This window comes from Choloepus didactylus, chromosome 4 (genome assembly GCF_015220235.1).
Source record: "Choloepus didactylus isolate mChoDid1 chromosome 4, mChoDid1.pri, whole genome shotgun sequence".
In the NCBI taxonomy this organism is placed as follows: Eukaryota; Metazoa; Chordata; class Mammalia; order Pilosa; family Megalonychidae; genus Choloepus; species Choloepus didactylus.
The window spans coordinates 60,715,976-60,729,572 of NC_051310.1; the positions used below are offsets into that span (position 1 = coordinate 60,715,976).

General features: G+C 43.1%; 1 protein-coding gene across 2 annotated transcripts in view; it reads left to right on the forward strand.

Annotated features, from left to right (window-relative positions):
* Window positions 1–8,084: 8,084 nt before the first annotated feature.
* Window positions 8,085–13,597, forward strand: part of NID2 (nidogen 2) — a 94,025-nt gene continuing 88,512 nt past the window's right edge. Inside the window, exons 1-2 of one of the 2 annotated variants that reach the window (XM_037832715.1) lie at window positions 8,085–8,386; window positions 9,066–9,374. In XM_037832715.1, coding sequence (XP_037688643.1) covers window positions 8,168–8,386; window positions 9,066–9,374 — 528 coding nt within the window. In that variant the 5' untranslated portion in view covers window positions 8,085–8,167. The remainder of the gene's footprint in view (window positions 8,387–9,065; window positions 9,375–13,597) is intronic. The other variant, XM_037832716.1, reaches the window with a different exon arrangement.

Here is a 13,597-nt window from a genome sequence, read left to right on the forward strand (position 1 = left end):
AAACATATTCTTATATATAATCCATGCCTTATATTTAATGGGTGTGACCCATTGTAAGAAGGACCTTTTGATGAGGTTACTTCAGTTAAGGTGTATCCCACCTCAATCAGGATGGGACTTAATTCTATTACTGGAGTCCTTTCTAAGAAATGAAATTTAGACAGAGAGAGAGAAAGCCACAGGAAGCAAGACGCTACATCAATGGAACCTTGGAAGAGAAGGAAAAGACCAGGCAACACTGCCATGTGTCTTGCCATGTGACAGAGAATTGCCCACTGCCAGCCCCAGAACACTATAGTCTTTGAGGAGAAAGTGTCACCTTGATTTGGACTATCTTTCAGCCTCAAAACTGTAAGGTAATAAATTCTCTTAGTTTAAGCAACCCATTCCATGGTATTTGCTTAAGCAGCCTAGGAATCTAAAATAAAGGATTTACTGAATAGCCCTTCCATATCAGGTGCTATGCTAGACCCATGAGATAATCAGGAAAATATGGTTCTGCTTTCAAGGGTTGTTTCATCTTCTAGGGCCAGGTGGGACCATTAAGGAATACATTTCTAGGGCCCTTCTCTTTTCCTATGCACTGGAATGTGGTAAAAACAGTCTGAAACAGAGATACTAAGTAGATAAGAGAGCATAAGAAAAAAGAAGACAAAAGTATACCATTACATGAAAAATACCCTTGAGTCCACTTAACAAGTTGAAGGAATAGACATAAATAGACCATTTCAGTATTTTTAGGTGAGGAACTAAGACAAGGTGTGCCCAGATGTTAAGACCACACAAAAGATGCTCACTGTGGAAGCAGGAAATCAGGGAGGCTGCCAATGCGATGTGATGTCTGAACTGCATACCGAAGGGAATGAGAGTTCATCAGAAGATGACAAGAGTGATCCAGACAAGGAGCAGCATAAACAGAGGCACACCAGGGTCAAGCTGTTTATGTGGAAGGGGAACTATAAACAGTTCAGCATTTCTAAAGGTGTAAGGCAGGAAAGGGCAGGAGAGGACAGACAGAAGCCAAGCCACAGAGGGTTTTTCAGCTCTGCTGGACAGCTTAAGCTGTATCTTAAAGATGAGGGAGATCTGCCAAAGGGTTTTAGGCAGAGATGAATGATGGTCAGATTTCTGTTTCCGATGCATTTAGAGAAGGATTTAGGGAAAGACTACATCAGATATACCTGCATGTAACAGCGGCTTGAGCAAAGAGGGTTTGTTTTATTGCATAACAAGAAGTCTGCAGATAAGCAATTACTGGCTGGCTCAGACACTCCTCTCTTTTCTGTCTTTCTGCTCTGCTGTGTTTAGCATGTTGGCTTTTGTCATGGTTGTCACCTCATGGTCACAAGAAGGATGATTGAGCTCAAATCATCACATCCATATTTAAGGCAGCAAGAATGGGGAAAGATGAACTACCCCCTTTAATCACCAAAGGAAAAGCCCTACCAGAAAGCACCAGGCTAACCAGAAGTAGCAGGTCATTATAAGATAGGTGGGAGGAGAGACCATTAGAGGCATCAAGATACTCAAGGAAAGCATGGAGAGAGAAAAGAGCAGTGGGCCATGTTCACACCACGTGTTTAGAGAGTGGGGACAGAGCATGAGGAAGCCACGGAGATGCTACAAAAGAAATGGTCAGAGAAGCAAGGGAGTAGAGAATTTCTAGAAATGAGTGGTCAGTAGGGTCAGAAGAACCAAAAAGCTCCAGTAGGATAAGAATGAAAAAGTGTCTGTAGGACTTAGTAATATGAATTTCACTGCTGACAGATTAATTTCAGTGAAGTAATAGAGGTAGAAAGAATTCTTTTTGCAGTGGAGTGAAGCAGGGTAGGCAGCAAGTATAAATTCTTTTTCAGTGGAGGTTCTAGAAAGTAAGAGAAATCAAATTAAGGAGAAAATGAATCAAAGAATTTTAGTTTTGGTTCTGTTTTGTTTTTGTTTTTTTTTTTTAGGTATGACCAGGATATGTTTAGATCTGAGAAGAAAGAGCCAATAGAGAGGGAGGGGTTGAAAATAGAAGAGAGAGGGGGATAATTGACAGAGTAAGGCTCAGGAGGTTATGGACTGAGTTCTAGAGCCTAGGGATCCCGGAAGGGTCACCTCTCCCCCTAAGGCCAGGGGATATGCCAAGTGTAGAAATAAATTTGTTTGCTAGATATGGTAAATTGATTTATGTACCCCAGAAAACATATTTTAATCTTAATCTGTGTTCCCGTGGGTGTGAACCCATTGTAGCTAGGACCTCTCAAAGATATTATTTTTAGTTAAGGTGTGGCCAGCTGAATAAAGATGGGTCTTAATCCAGATTTCTGAGGGCTTTATAAAGAGAACCTGAAAGCCCCAGGAGACAGAAAGGAGAGATCATTGCCATGTGACGAGAGGTAGAGATACAAGCCAAGGACCCCAAGCATTGTCAGCAGCCAGCCCCAGAATGCTACAGATTCTGGGAGGAAGCAAGCTTTGCCAATATCTTGATTTTGAACTTCTTCTAGCCTCAAAACTGTGAGCCAATAAATTTCTGTTGTAAAGCCAAAACCAGTTTGTGGGATTTGTGTTAGCAGTTCTGACAATAAAGACAGAGAAGATGTCACTCGGGTAACTAGAGACACTAGAGTTTGGTGGATAACTACCTGAGAAACTTAATAGGGCATGGACAAGTTGTAAAATAATTCTAATCTTTTGTATGAAAAAATCAAACCCCTATTAAGTCATGGTTACAGCACCCAATCAAAAAAAAAAAAAATCCCTTTATTAGCTAACTAAAATATTTATCTGTTGAATCAATTAAGATGCTTTGCGTGGCAAGTAGCAGAATAATTAACTAAAAGTGGTTAGAATAGTAAGACTATTATGTCACAAAACAAGGCACTGGGAATAGGCATTTCCAGGATCGGTTAATTCACTGGCCCAGTGACATCAACCAGGACCCAAGTTCTTTCCATCTGTCCTTTCTGTCATCCTCACTGTGAAGGTATACAGGTTTAGTCTTCACTGTTGCAAATTGGCTATTAGAATTCCAAGCATCACAAATTTATATGACAATACCATACAGCAGCCCTGGAGAAGAAATTATTTATTTGTTTGTTAGTCAGGAAGGACGATCTTTCCCAGTAGCCCCTTAGCAAACTTCTCTTTCTGTCGCTTGGTCAAAACTGAGTCACATGGCCAATCACTATAAAGGGGAAAGGCCTAATCATGACTGGCTTAGACCAAGCTCCATTCATCTCCTGGAACTGAGGGAGGATCCCAGCGTTCCTAGGCCTATTGCCCCCTCTGCCTAAATAATATGGGGTTTTTGAAACAAAAGAATAAGAGGGGATGACTATTTGGAAAGCATCCAACAGTGTCTGCCACACCAACCCTCATTATGCTTAGAAATGTCATACCAAAATTGCATCTGCAGTGATTAGTATCAAAGGATTGAAAGTCTCAGAGTCTTTTAATATTGCACATTTAAATTTAAGTACTTTCTTCCTTCATGGTTTTTCTTAAGCCTAACATAATTTCAGTTAAGCCTGAGTCTGCGGAGACATGCTAATTTGCACAACTCTATTTTTTATACATGCTAACACATCCACTCTGGGATTTAATGGATAGTAAAGTTATGCAAAAAATCACCATGTGCAATGAGAATGGAAACCTTTTTTTGCCAAGCCTACTTCCAGTACCAACACGTATATATGCCAGTTGGTGCTATAGCTAGAACTTGTCCTTGAATACCAACATCTATTTGCCACACTGTGGAGCAAATGTGTTTTCATTCTCTTGATTAAAATAACAGGAAGTATCATCATTCTTGAAGCATTGGTATTTACACCAGAAATATAACAACAACAAAAAATATAACTACCAAGACTCTTGTTGAAGTCTACTGGCAAGGAGTCTAGTAATATACCTAGCTTGGGATAAAAAGTCCTGCATCTAATTAATCTTACCTCTCAAGCAATGCTCAGATCTACTCTGAAGATCCATTCCAAGAGGGCTAAAAACATCTACAGAAGACGTCCTCTATAGCATCCAGCCTGAAAGCAGCCTCTGCCTCTTTAGCCGCCTGGTCATGGAAATAGTACTCTTGAAAAGGGAGTTGTGGACACAGAAGTGTTTCTTCAGTATTTACCTTGACCAATGAAATAGCTATTTTGGAGTTTTTTTCCCCAAGACAAAGTGACATTTTAAGAAGGAAACCACTCTTTTGGTGCTCTGGAGTCTTTTAAAAATATTAGAATAAGAACTTAAAGGAATGTCTGCTCAAGCACAGCTGTCCAAAGCCTCATATTTTAAGTAAAATTCAGCCACTTTATGCAGACAGGGAGCCAGGACTACTTATTTCAGTCTCCTCTCTATCGAATCTATTTATTTGTACTCAGAATGAGACTCAAAACTGGTCACATCCTCTTGGTTCAAGGGCCCTTTTTGCTTGTTTTACTGTTAATTGCATGCTACATTGCAGCCTTGCTACTTTTTTCAGGCTCAGGCTTTGTTTATCCAACTGTACCATGAGATCCTTGAGGTCAAGGGCCACATATTGTACTCCTTTATTTCTTGCAGAGTTGTATTTGTCATGGTAAACTTGCAGGAAATAGCTGTTGAATGGATGAATGAATGAAAGACTGTCAGACAGTGGGAACAGTGGTAGGTAAATCATTAGGCAGCTTGGTAAAGAGGATTACAAGACTCAGGTTAGACTGGCAGGAAAGATGGTATAGGAGAAAGAAGGCTGCATTTTGAGCCAGCAGACATGGGCCCTAATCCCAGGTCTGTTTATTCACTTTCTCTCATTCAACAAACATTTCTTAAACTTCTCCTAATGAGTCTGCCAGGCATTGTGCCAGATATTGAATAAGACAAAGTTCCTGCCCTAACAGTGTAGGGTGGTGGTGAGGGGGATATGTGGGCCAGTGATTGTAGGAGATGTATATGACAGGAGATATGACAAAGGCAAGCAGAGTACATGAATAGAAGGAGAAGGGGCTTCTAAAGACTGTTATTTCCAGAAAAGCTCCCTGAGGGAAAAAGGTTTTAATTCAAATCTTGTAGGATGAGTTGGTGTTGGCAAGATGAGAAAAGCATTATAGAGGGACTAGCATGTGAGGATGTTCCAAACCATAAAATATGCTGCATTTGAAAACTAACATCTTAGTTGAAGTGGTGGCCAGAACAGAAGATGAAGTTAGGTAAGTGGGCTAGAGCTTCCTCACAAAGGGCCTTGTGGATATATAAATTAGTGGTTAAGAGTAGAGGTTTAGAAATCAGAGAAAACTGGATTCAAATTCCAGCTCTTCTACTTACCTGCCGTGTGACAATAACTGATTTTTTTTAACCCCTCTAAATTTCCTTAGCACAGTGTCTAGGTGTATTAGTTATCAATTGCTGCATAACAAATTACCCCAAAACCTAGCAGTTTAAAACAACACACATTTATTATCTCATAGTTTCTGTGGGTATTGAATCTGGACCCTACTTAACTGGGTCGTCTGCTTCAGGGTTTCTCACAAGGCTGCGAAGTGTCAGCCAGGGCTGGGGTGTCATCTGAAGGCTAGTCTGGGAAGGATCCACTTTCAAGCTCACTTACATGCTTGTTGGCAGAATTCAGTTGCTGCTGTTGGTCAGATGTTGCTCCTCAGTTCTTTGTCATGTGGGCTTGCCCAACATAGCAGCTTGCTTCATCAGCGACAGAGAGCGAGTCTGCTAACAAGACAGAAGGCACATTCATTGAAATGACTAATCACTGAAGTGACATCCCATCACCTTTGCCACATTCCACTTGCTAGAAGCAAGTCACTTGGCCACTCACACTTTAGGGAAGGGGATTATTAAAGGGTGTGAATAGGAAATGTGGATCATTGGGAGCCATCTCAAAGTTTGTCTGCCACACTAGCCCATAGCTTATTTCCACTAAAAATATGTTAGATATTATTATTACGCTGAATTGAGAGCCTTGGAAAAGCTACAGAGGGCCTGCAAATGATTTTTAATGCAATTTTATTGAGATATATTCATATACCATACTATCATCCAAAGTGTACAATCAGTTGTTCACAGTATCATCACATAGTTGTGCATTCATCACCACACTCAATTTTTTGAACATTTTCATTACTCCAAAAAAATAAGAATAAAAATAAAAATAAAAGTAAAAAAAGAACACCCAAAACATCTCATACTCCTTTTCCCCCCTAATATTCATTTACTTTTTGACCCCTTTTTTCTACTCATTTGTCCATACACTGGATAAAGGGAATGTGAGCCACCAGGTTTTCACAATCACATGTAAGCTATATAGTTATGTGATCGTATTCAAGAATCAAGGACAGGGGATTGCAGTTCAACAGTTTCAGGTAGTTCCTTCTAGCTATTCTAGTACACTAAAAACTAAAAAGGGATATCTAGATAATGCAAAAGAATAACCTCCAGAATGACCTCTCGACTCCATTTGACATCTTTCAGTCACCGAAACTTTATTTTGTTTCATTTCTTTTCCTCTTTTTGGTCAGGAAGGCTTTCTCAATCCCATGATGCCAGCTCTAGGTTCATTCCCGGGAGTCATATCCAACACTTCCAGGGAGACTTACACCCCTGGGAGTCATGTCCCATGTAGGGGGGAGGCCTGCAAAGGATTTTAAATCAATGAATAACTTTATGTGACTTGGGAAAGTTATTTAATGTTTTTGAGTCTTCATTTCCTCCTCAGTAAAATGAAATACCTATCCCCCGAAGAAATGAGAAAATGTATGTACAAGCATAAATATGCCTCTGTAACAACAAATACAGAACCTTAGACAGTCTGTGGAAGCAAACTACTTTGGGCCAATTTTCCATTTTTGTTGACTCTGTGAGTCCCACAGTCTGATATCTTCAGGGTTCTTAGTGTTTGGCCCTGTGGGCCCATAAGGATTTGTATAACTGGAATAAACACCTACAAAAATAAATGTCTTTCCAGAGTCCCTTAAGGCTTTTCCAAGTGTTTGCTTTTTTCCTCCTTTTTAAAATACCTTTGTTTCCAAGGAACAGATGGGGGGCGTAAGAGAAAAAACAGATTTTCTGGGAAATTTCAAGCCCTTGATAATAAAAATGGTAATAAAATCTCGTCCAGCTTCTGAGGCTTCGCAAAGGGGATGTTTACCATGGATGGGGTTCCCCCAAAAGGTGCAGCTGGTTTGGAAGTTGTGCCATTACCATCCAGCGTCCCGCCCTGCAGAGTGGCTCGGGTTACCGCCTCCGTGGCCGCCAGCCAGGGCAGCTCCGAGAGACCCGGGTTCCCGCACCCCGAAGCTTCGCCTCACCTTCTCTCTCACTTCTGTTTGCTACCTAAACCGGATGCCTCGCCTCACTCTCCAAACCGAACCGATCACAGGGTCGCGTTTCAGGTCTTCCCTGGTGCTGTTTCCCCCGGGGAAGGTAAACAGCGCCCCTTGGCCCGGACTAGCGTGCATTTCGGCTGGGTGGCCCTTTCCTCCCTGACGACCGGCCTTCGGGAGGCGGACAGAACTTAGGAGTCAGCCCGTGGCTTCGTACAAAGGCGCGCTTCTAAGCACGGCGTCCCCGGGTGGAGCGAAGTGGCAGAGGAGGCGCGACAACGCTCCTTTGCTTCTCGGCCCGAAGGCCTGGCTTCGAGGGCGAGGGGCGCCCGGGACCCCAGGGCAGGGCGCAAACCTCAAACTTTAACCCCGCCACCACACCTTCGCCCTGCCTGCCTGGCGGGTCCCCCTTCGCGCTGAGGTCATCTCCTGCAGCGCCGCTGCCCTGGGACCTTGCAGGCCATTTGGTCCGGGGCACGGCGGTCTCCAAGACCGCGGGGCGGCCGCGACGGGAGAGAGGGGGTGACCCCGGGAGCTCACCAGGAGTGAAGGAGGAGGGGAAGGAGCAGCTCGGGGTAGCCGGGGCTGTGGGACTTCTGCCTCGCCAGCTCCGCTGCGCCCGCTACCGCAGCCTTAGCAAACTTTTAATGAGAACCAGATGTGGCGGCCGCTGTCGAACTTTCTCAGACCCGGTGATTGGTCCCCGGCCGAGGGCCGAAGCCAATCAGTGTGCTGGAAGGGCCTGGAGTCCCGCCCCTCCCGGGCGCCCGCGGGGACCCAGGTTCCAGGCTGGCGCGGCGCCGCTAGTGGGCTGGCGGGCCTGGCCGGGGACGTGCTCTGCGGCGGGGCAGCCCACTGGCGGAGCAAGCATGCAGGGAGAACAGACGGCCGGGCGGCGGGCGCTGCTACAGCCGCTGCTGCTGCTGGTGCTGCTGTCCCGGGCTGCGGGACTGCGCCCAGGAGACCTCTTCCCCTACGGGGAGTCGTGGGGGGACCAGCTTCTGCAGGAAGGGGACGACGAAAGCTCAGCCGCGGTGAAGCTAGCGATTCCCTTGCGCTTCTACGAAGCACAGTTCAGCGACCTCTATGTAAGTTCAGACCCCTCCTGGTACAGGACTCTGCAAGTGTCTCACCGCTTCTTTCCCAGGGTCAATGTAGTATCGATCTCACCTAATCCTGCCTTGGGAGGGGAAGAAATAGTCCCCACGCCCATCTGCTCCTGACCCCCCCTGGGGTGGGACCGGGCTTTGCAGCTATGCTGCTGCCGACCGGCTGCCGTTCCTTACCGCAAGAAGAGCAAGAATTGTTCGCAGCCATGTATGTGTCCCAGGTGAGAAAAAAAGGTGGGGTTGCTATGGCGGTCAGTGGAGTTTACAGATTAGGACCGCGAGAAGGCTGTGTACGCCTGCAGAGCTGGGGTGTTCCCTCCTCGGGCCGGAGACTTTTCTGCCCCAGGAATATGCGGGAAGCGAGAGGGTGGGTGAACGAGTTCTAGGGCGCCTGGATCTATTGCTCCGCGCCACGCCGCGCTTTGGGGTGGCACTGGGGGGTGGGACTCCCGGCTGAAGTTGCGATAGTCGCCCTGAGCTGGGAATCGTACTTCCAACCGGTGGGGAAGAAGAGGCTCGGTGTCTAGGGCAGCGGTAAGCGTGGTGTCCTTCCCTCCCTGCGGGACCGTCGTTGGCGCACGTCTTAGCCTGTGGTGGCCGCCCTCGGGCTTCCTTCGGCGTAAGCGACCGTCACCTTTTTGTCCTCCCCCCCCCCCAGGTGGGCACCAATGGCATCATCTCCACCCAGGACTTCCCCAGAGAGACCCAGTATGTGGACGATGATTTCCCCACAGACTTCCCGGCCATCGCCCCCTTCCTGGCAGATATCGACACCAGCCAGGGCAGGGGCCGGGTCCTGTACCGCGAGGACACTTCCCCCGCAGTTCTGGGCCTGGCCTCGCGTTATGTGCGAGCCGGCTTCCCTCATTCCGCCGCGCGCTTCGCCCCCTCCCACGTCTTCCTGGTGACCTGGGAGCAGGTGGGCGCCTACGAGGAGGTCGCACGCGGGGCGCAGCCCTCGAGGGAGGTAAGTGACCACTGCAGCTCTGTGGCAGCACAACCTGGGGGATGGGCTTGAATTCTAGACTAGAAACGGGGACCTGGCTTGGAATCTCCTCTAGTCTGCTCTCGCTCTGGAGTTTGATGTATGGTTGGTGGCACCAGGGCTGAAGAGGCCTGGAAGGCTGTTGATTTTCCTCCGAGTCACTGAGAGGGGGCCACTCGACCAAGGGAAACTTTGCTCAGGGAATAGGAGGGCCAGAGAGCAGATGCAGAAGCCCCTCGGAACTTAAGGCAGTATACTGTTTGATTATTTATTTTTAGGATCACCTCTGAGTATATATGATGTCTAATTATATGTTCATTGAAGGAAAAAAAATAAAAAAATGCAAGCAATTTTAAAAAGAGCAAATACTCATTTTCCTCTTACTCAAAGATAACTGCTGTTAATACATTTTTGGAAGTAGGCTTCCAGAGTTTTTTCCTACCCATTTCTGTGTCTATCTATCCTGTTAAGAGTGCACATACTATTTGTAACCTGATTTTTTTTCACTGACTGGTATATTGTGCATATGTTTCAATGTCAATAGATAAATTTCTTCAACATTTATAATGGCTGCATAATATTCCATCCAATGGATTTACCACAGTTTATTCAACCAGTGTCCCTAGTGGTCATTGAGGTTATTTACAAATAACAAATATTATTTATAACTAATACTGTGAAGCAATTTTTTTAAACTAAGGTTTTTGGTTTTTTTTTTCACATGTCCTTAGTTGACATTCCACAAAGTGAATTTGGTGGATCACAGAGGATGTACTTTTTATAAGATTTTTGCTAGCTCTTGACAAGTTACCCCCTGGATACCAATTACATGCTCCATAGTTTACAAGAAACTTAATTTGTTTTATAGTTTCTTCCTGAAGAATATAAAACAACCCAGACTCTCAGTGTGTAGGCATGGCAGTAACATTTGAAGTACTCCAAACAGACATCAGGTGGGGCAGGGTGAGTTGGCAGATAGTGAAGTCAGGGCTTCCTCCTCTGAATTTGGACCAGAATCTAAAAAAACTCTCAAAATTGATTCCTATGTTAAATCATTAAAGTGTTTCTTAGCTATATAAAGATTGCAGATACCCTCCCTAAGAGTTTAAGTACCTTGCCCACTGAGCAGTTCAAGATGGTGGCTGTTCTTATTTGTGTTCTGAGAGTAAGATGAGTATTTCCTAAAACATGTGCTAAGCAAATAAGATGCTAAAAATATAAATCACTTGAATTTATGATTTATTGCCATTTAATTTTTTTTTGCCAGGCAGCTTCTCATTTTTGTTTATTGAATAACTTTACAAATGCATGGTTTTCACATCTCAATTGTTCAGTTCAACAGAATAAATTCAATTCAAACAGATATGCTGAACAAATTCTTGGGCAAAGCATGGGCTAGGTTGGAGAGGATACAAAGATGAATAAGGCAAGGCTTCCATCATTATGTTGCATTCACTTGTGTTTATAAGGTTTTAAAAAATTTATTTGAACAATTAAGTATAGCATGCATATAATTTAAAAATTGGAAAACACAGAATAAAAGAAAATAAATGCTACTTATCATTCCACTAACCAGAGGTAACCACTGCTAATAATTTATTGTGTTTTCTTCTAGTTTTTTTTTCCTTAGCATGTATCTTTTGTATGGCATATTCATATGTGTATATATAAACAATTTATATTTAACATCATTGAGGTTTATTCATTCAGCAAACTTTTTTGCACACTTACTATAGGTAAAAATTGGATAGACAATGTGAAAGGACATACCCTTTATCCCCAAGGTCTTCATAATTTAGTAGAGACATTGATTATTGTTCAGCCTAATAAATGTAGTGGTCTCTTGATCTCAGGAGCATTTTTTGGTTAGGTGGCTTGATCTGGGAAAGTTTCAGTGAAGAAGTAGCTTTGAATATGAGTTGAACAGAGTGGAACATTCCAGACAAGAGGGATGGCATGTGACATGTCACCTTTGTGTTATAAAGGATAATGTGTTTGGGGCATTACATTTGGTATATTATTACTGAAAAGGAGGGTTGGAAATGAGGCTGGAAATGAGGCTGGAAAGACCATGAGTCAGGGCAAACCGCACCCTGCCAGGAGGTTAGACTTGGTTCTTTGGCAGTGAGCTGCCTTTGAAAAATTTTAAGCAGGTAAGGAGATAGTTCTGTTTTACTGTATTGAGAAGGCAAGGGTGTAAAGGAAATACTGACTACTTGAACAATCACTATATACATTGTTTATTCAAGTTATCCTCTTGTTAAATTCTTATAACTATTTTATTTTACTGTCTTCACATAACAATCATACATGATAGGTATGACAGGAATTTTTGTTTGAATTTTACAGATAAAGGCAATTAGAAGTTAAAGTAATTGTCCAGAGTTCTGCTCTTGGTGAGGCAAGGGGCCAGGTTAGAAGACAGATTTTTTTTCTTCTTAGTCTCTTTGTTGCTTTTGCCCAGCCTTTTCTTGCAAGACCTATTTTCTTGGCCCAGGTGGTGAAGGTAGTGTTTTCCAAAGACTTCCAATAAATAAGCCTTGATAATTGGTATTGTCTTGATGTGCTCTTAGTACTGGAAGAATCCTTGGAACTGTATTTCATTCAAAGGAAGAATGAACTTGGAATGAAATCTGCCTCCAAAGACAATTTTGATGCCAATATCACTTCCAAATTAGTATCCCATTGCTCTGAAGAGAATTCACCTGCATCTGTCTTATTTTTTTCAACAGAGAAAACAAAGACAAAGTTGAGTTAAGCAAGTTGAATTGGAGAGATGAGCAATTGCACAAACGTTCTGGGCTCATGAAATCATGCTAGAGCTTTAAGATCCACATTTTATCAGGACTTATTTGAAATTGAAAATAACAGTACAGATGAGATGACTTTGTTAATTATTTTTCTTTATCTGTAGTATGGTAATAATGCTTCCCTTATCCAGCTGAGGGGCTGTGAAGACAATGACAATAAAGATAAAAGCATTATGAAAAAAGGAGTGGTTTATGAAAGGTTACCCAGTAACTTTAGAAGCAATCACCCAGCCTCAGTCTTAGTTTCCTAACATGTAAAATGGAGTTGCAGTGCCTGCCCTACATGGTTGTTATGAGAATTGACTGAGGTGACAGTTTTTAATAGTCATTGTAGTCGCTTTCATCTAGCAAATACAGATGCTTAACCAATCTGTTTCCCTACTTGGCTTGATAGGACCAGATTCTGGTTCTTTTATTTCTGTCTTATGAGGATGCTGTGATGCCAAATCCAACATCACTTAAGGACTCTGTAAATGCAAGATTTTCTGAATTATGATTTTTGTGTGTTCCCTTTTTTGGGCGGGTGGGGATTAGGAGCAGATTCATAGATTTCATATCTTTTTTACTTTTCTAATTAAAATCATTCTTCAGACATTGCCATATGCTGAATTGACTTCAGAATTTGTTTCATTTAGAAAGGAGAAATTCTGTTTGGAGAGCATATGTTTTTTCAATTACCCATGCGGAAGATTCTTCTGAATATTTTAAAGAGGTCTGGGATTTCAGTTCTTGTTTTAATAGTTCTTTGGAGACAGACTTTGGCAAACAGTAATCTGCTTTGCTCAAAGGTCTGTGTGAGTTCTACATGCCTTTTTTAAACCTTGGCATACTAACCTTATATTGCAAAAGTTACTGGAAACTCAAAGATATCAGAGAAATGCATCTTTTCTGTACCATTTAAGAGAATTTTAGTTCACTATCTGAACTTTCTCTCCATGGGTATTCCTAGTGAGTGTGACAGGATGTTGTACCTGATGTTGTAGGAATGTAAAGGTGTAATTACATCTAAAAAATGTGAACAAATAATGTTTATCAATTCAGTTAATCAGATTCCTTGAACAGTCATAGGCACTTCGCAGAGCAAAGTCACAGTTGACCTTCAGAGAACTTACTAATGGAAGATATAGAGAGGAGTAGTGTTTCCTTTAGCTGTGTTTTGGTTTTGTTTATTTGTTTGGCAAGGGAGGGATATTTTTGTTTGTTTTGCTTTAGGGATGGGGGTTATAGAGAACAGGGTTACACAAAGCTGCATAATATGAGGAATGTGTTTGTTGACCTGGAATTTAAGTTGGCCTAAAAGGGCTGTAAGGATGGATGTTGAGAATGAGGCAGCAGGAGTGAGTGTTCTGATCTAGGGCGTGTTGTGAGAGAAGACTGAGAGAGCTGCAGCTGGAG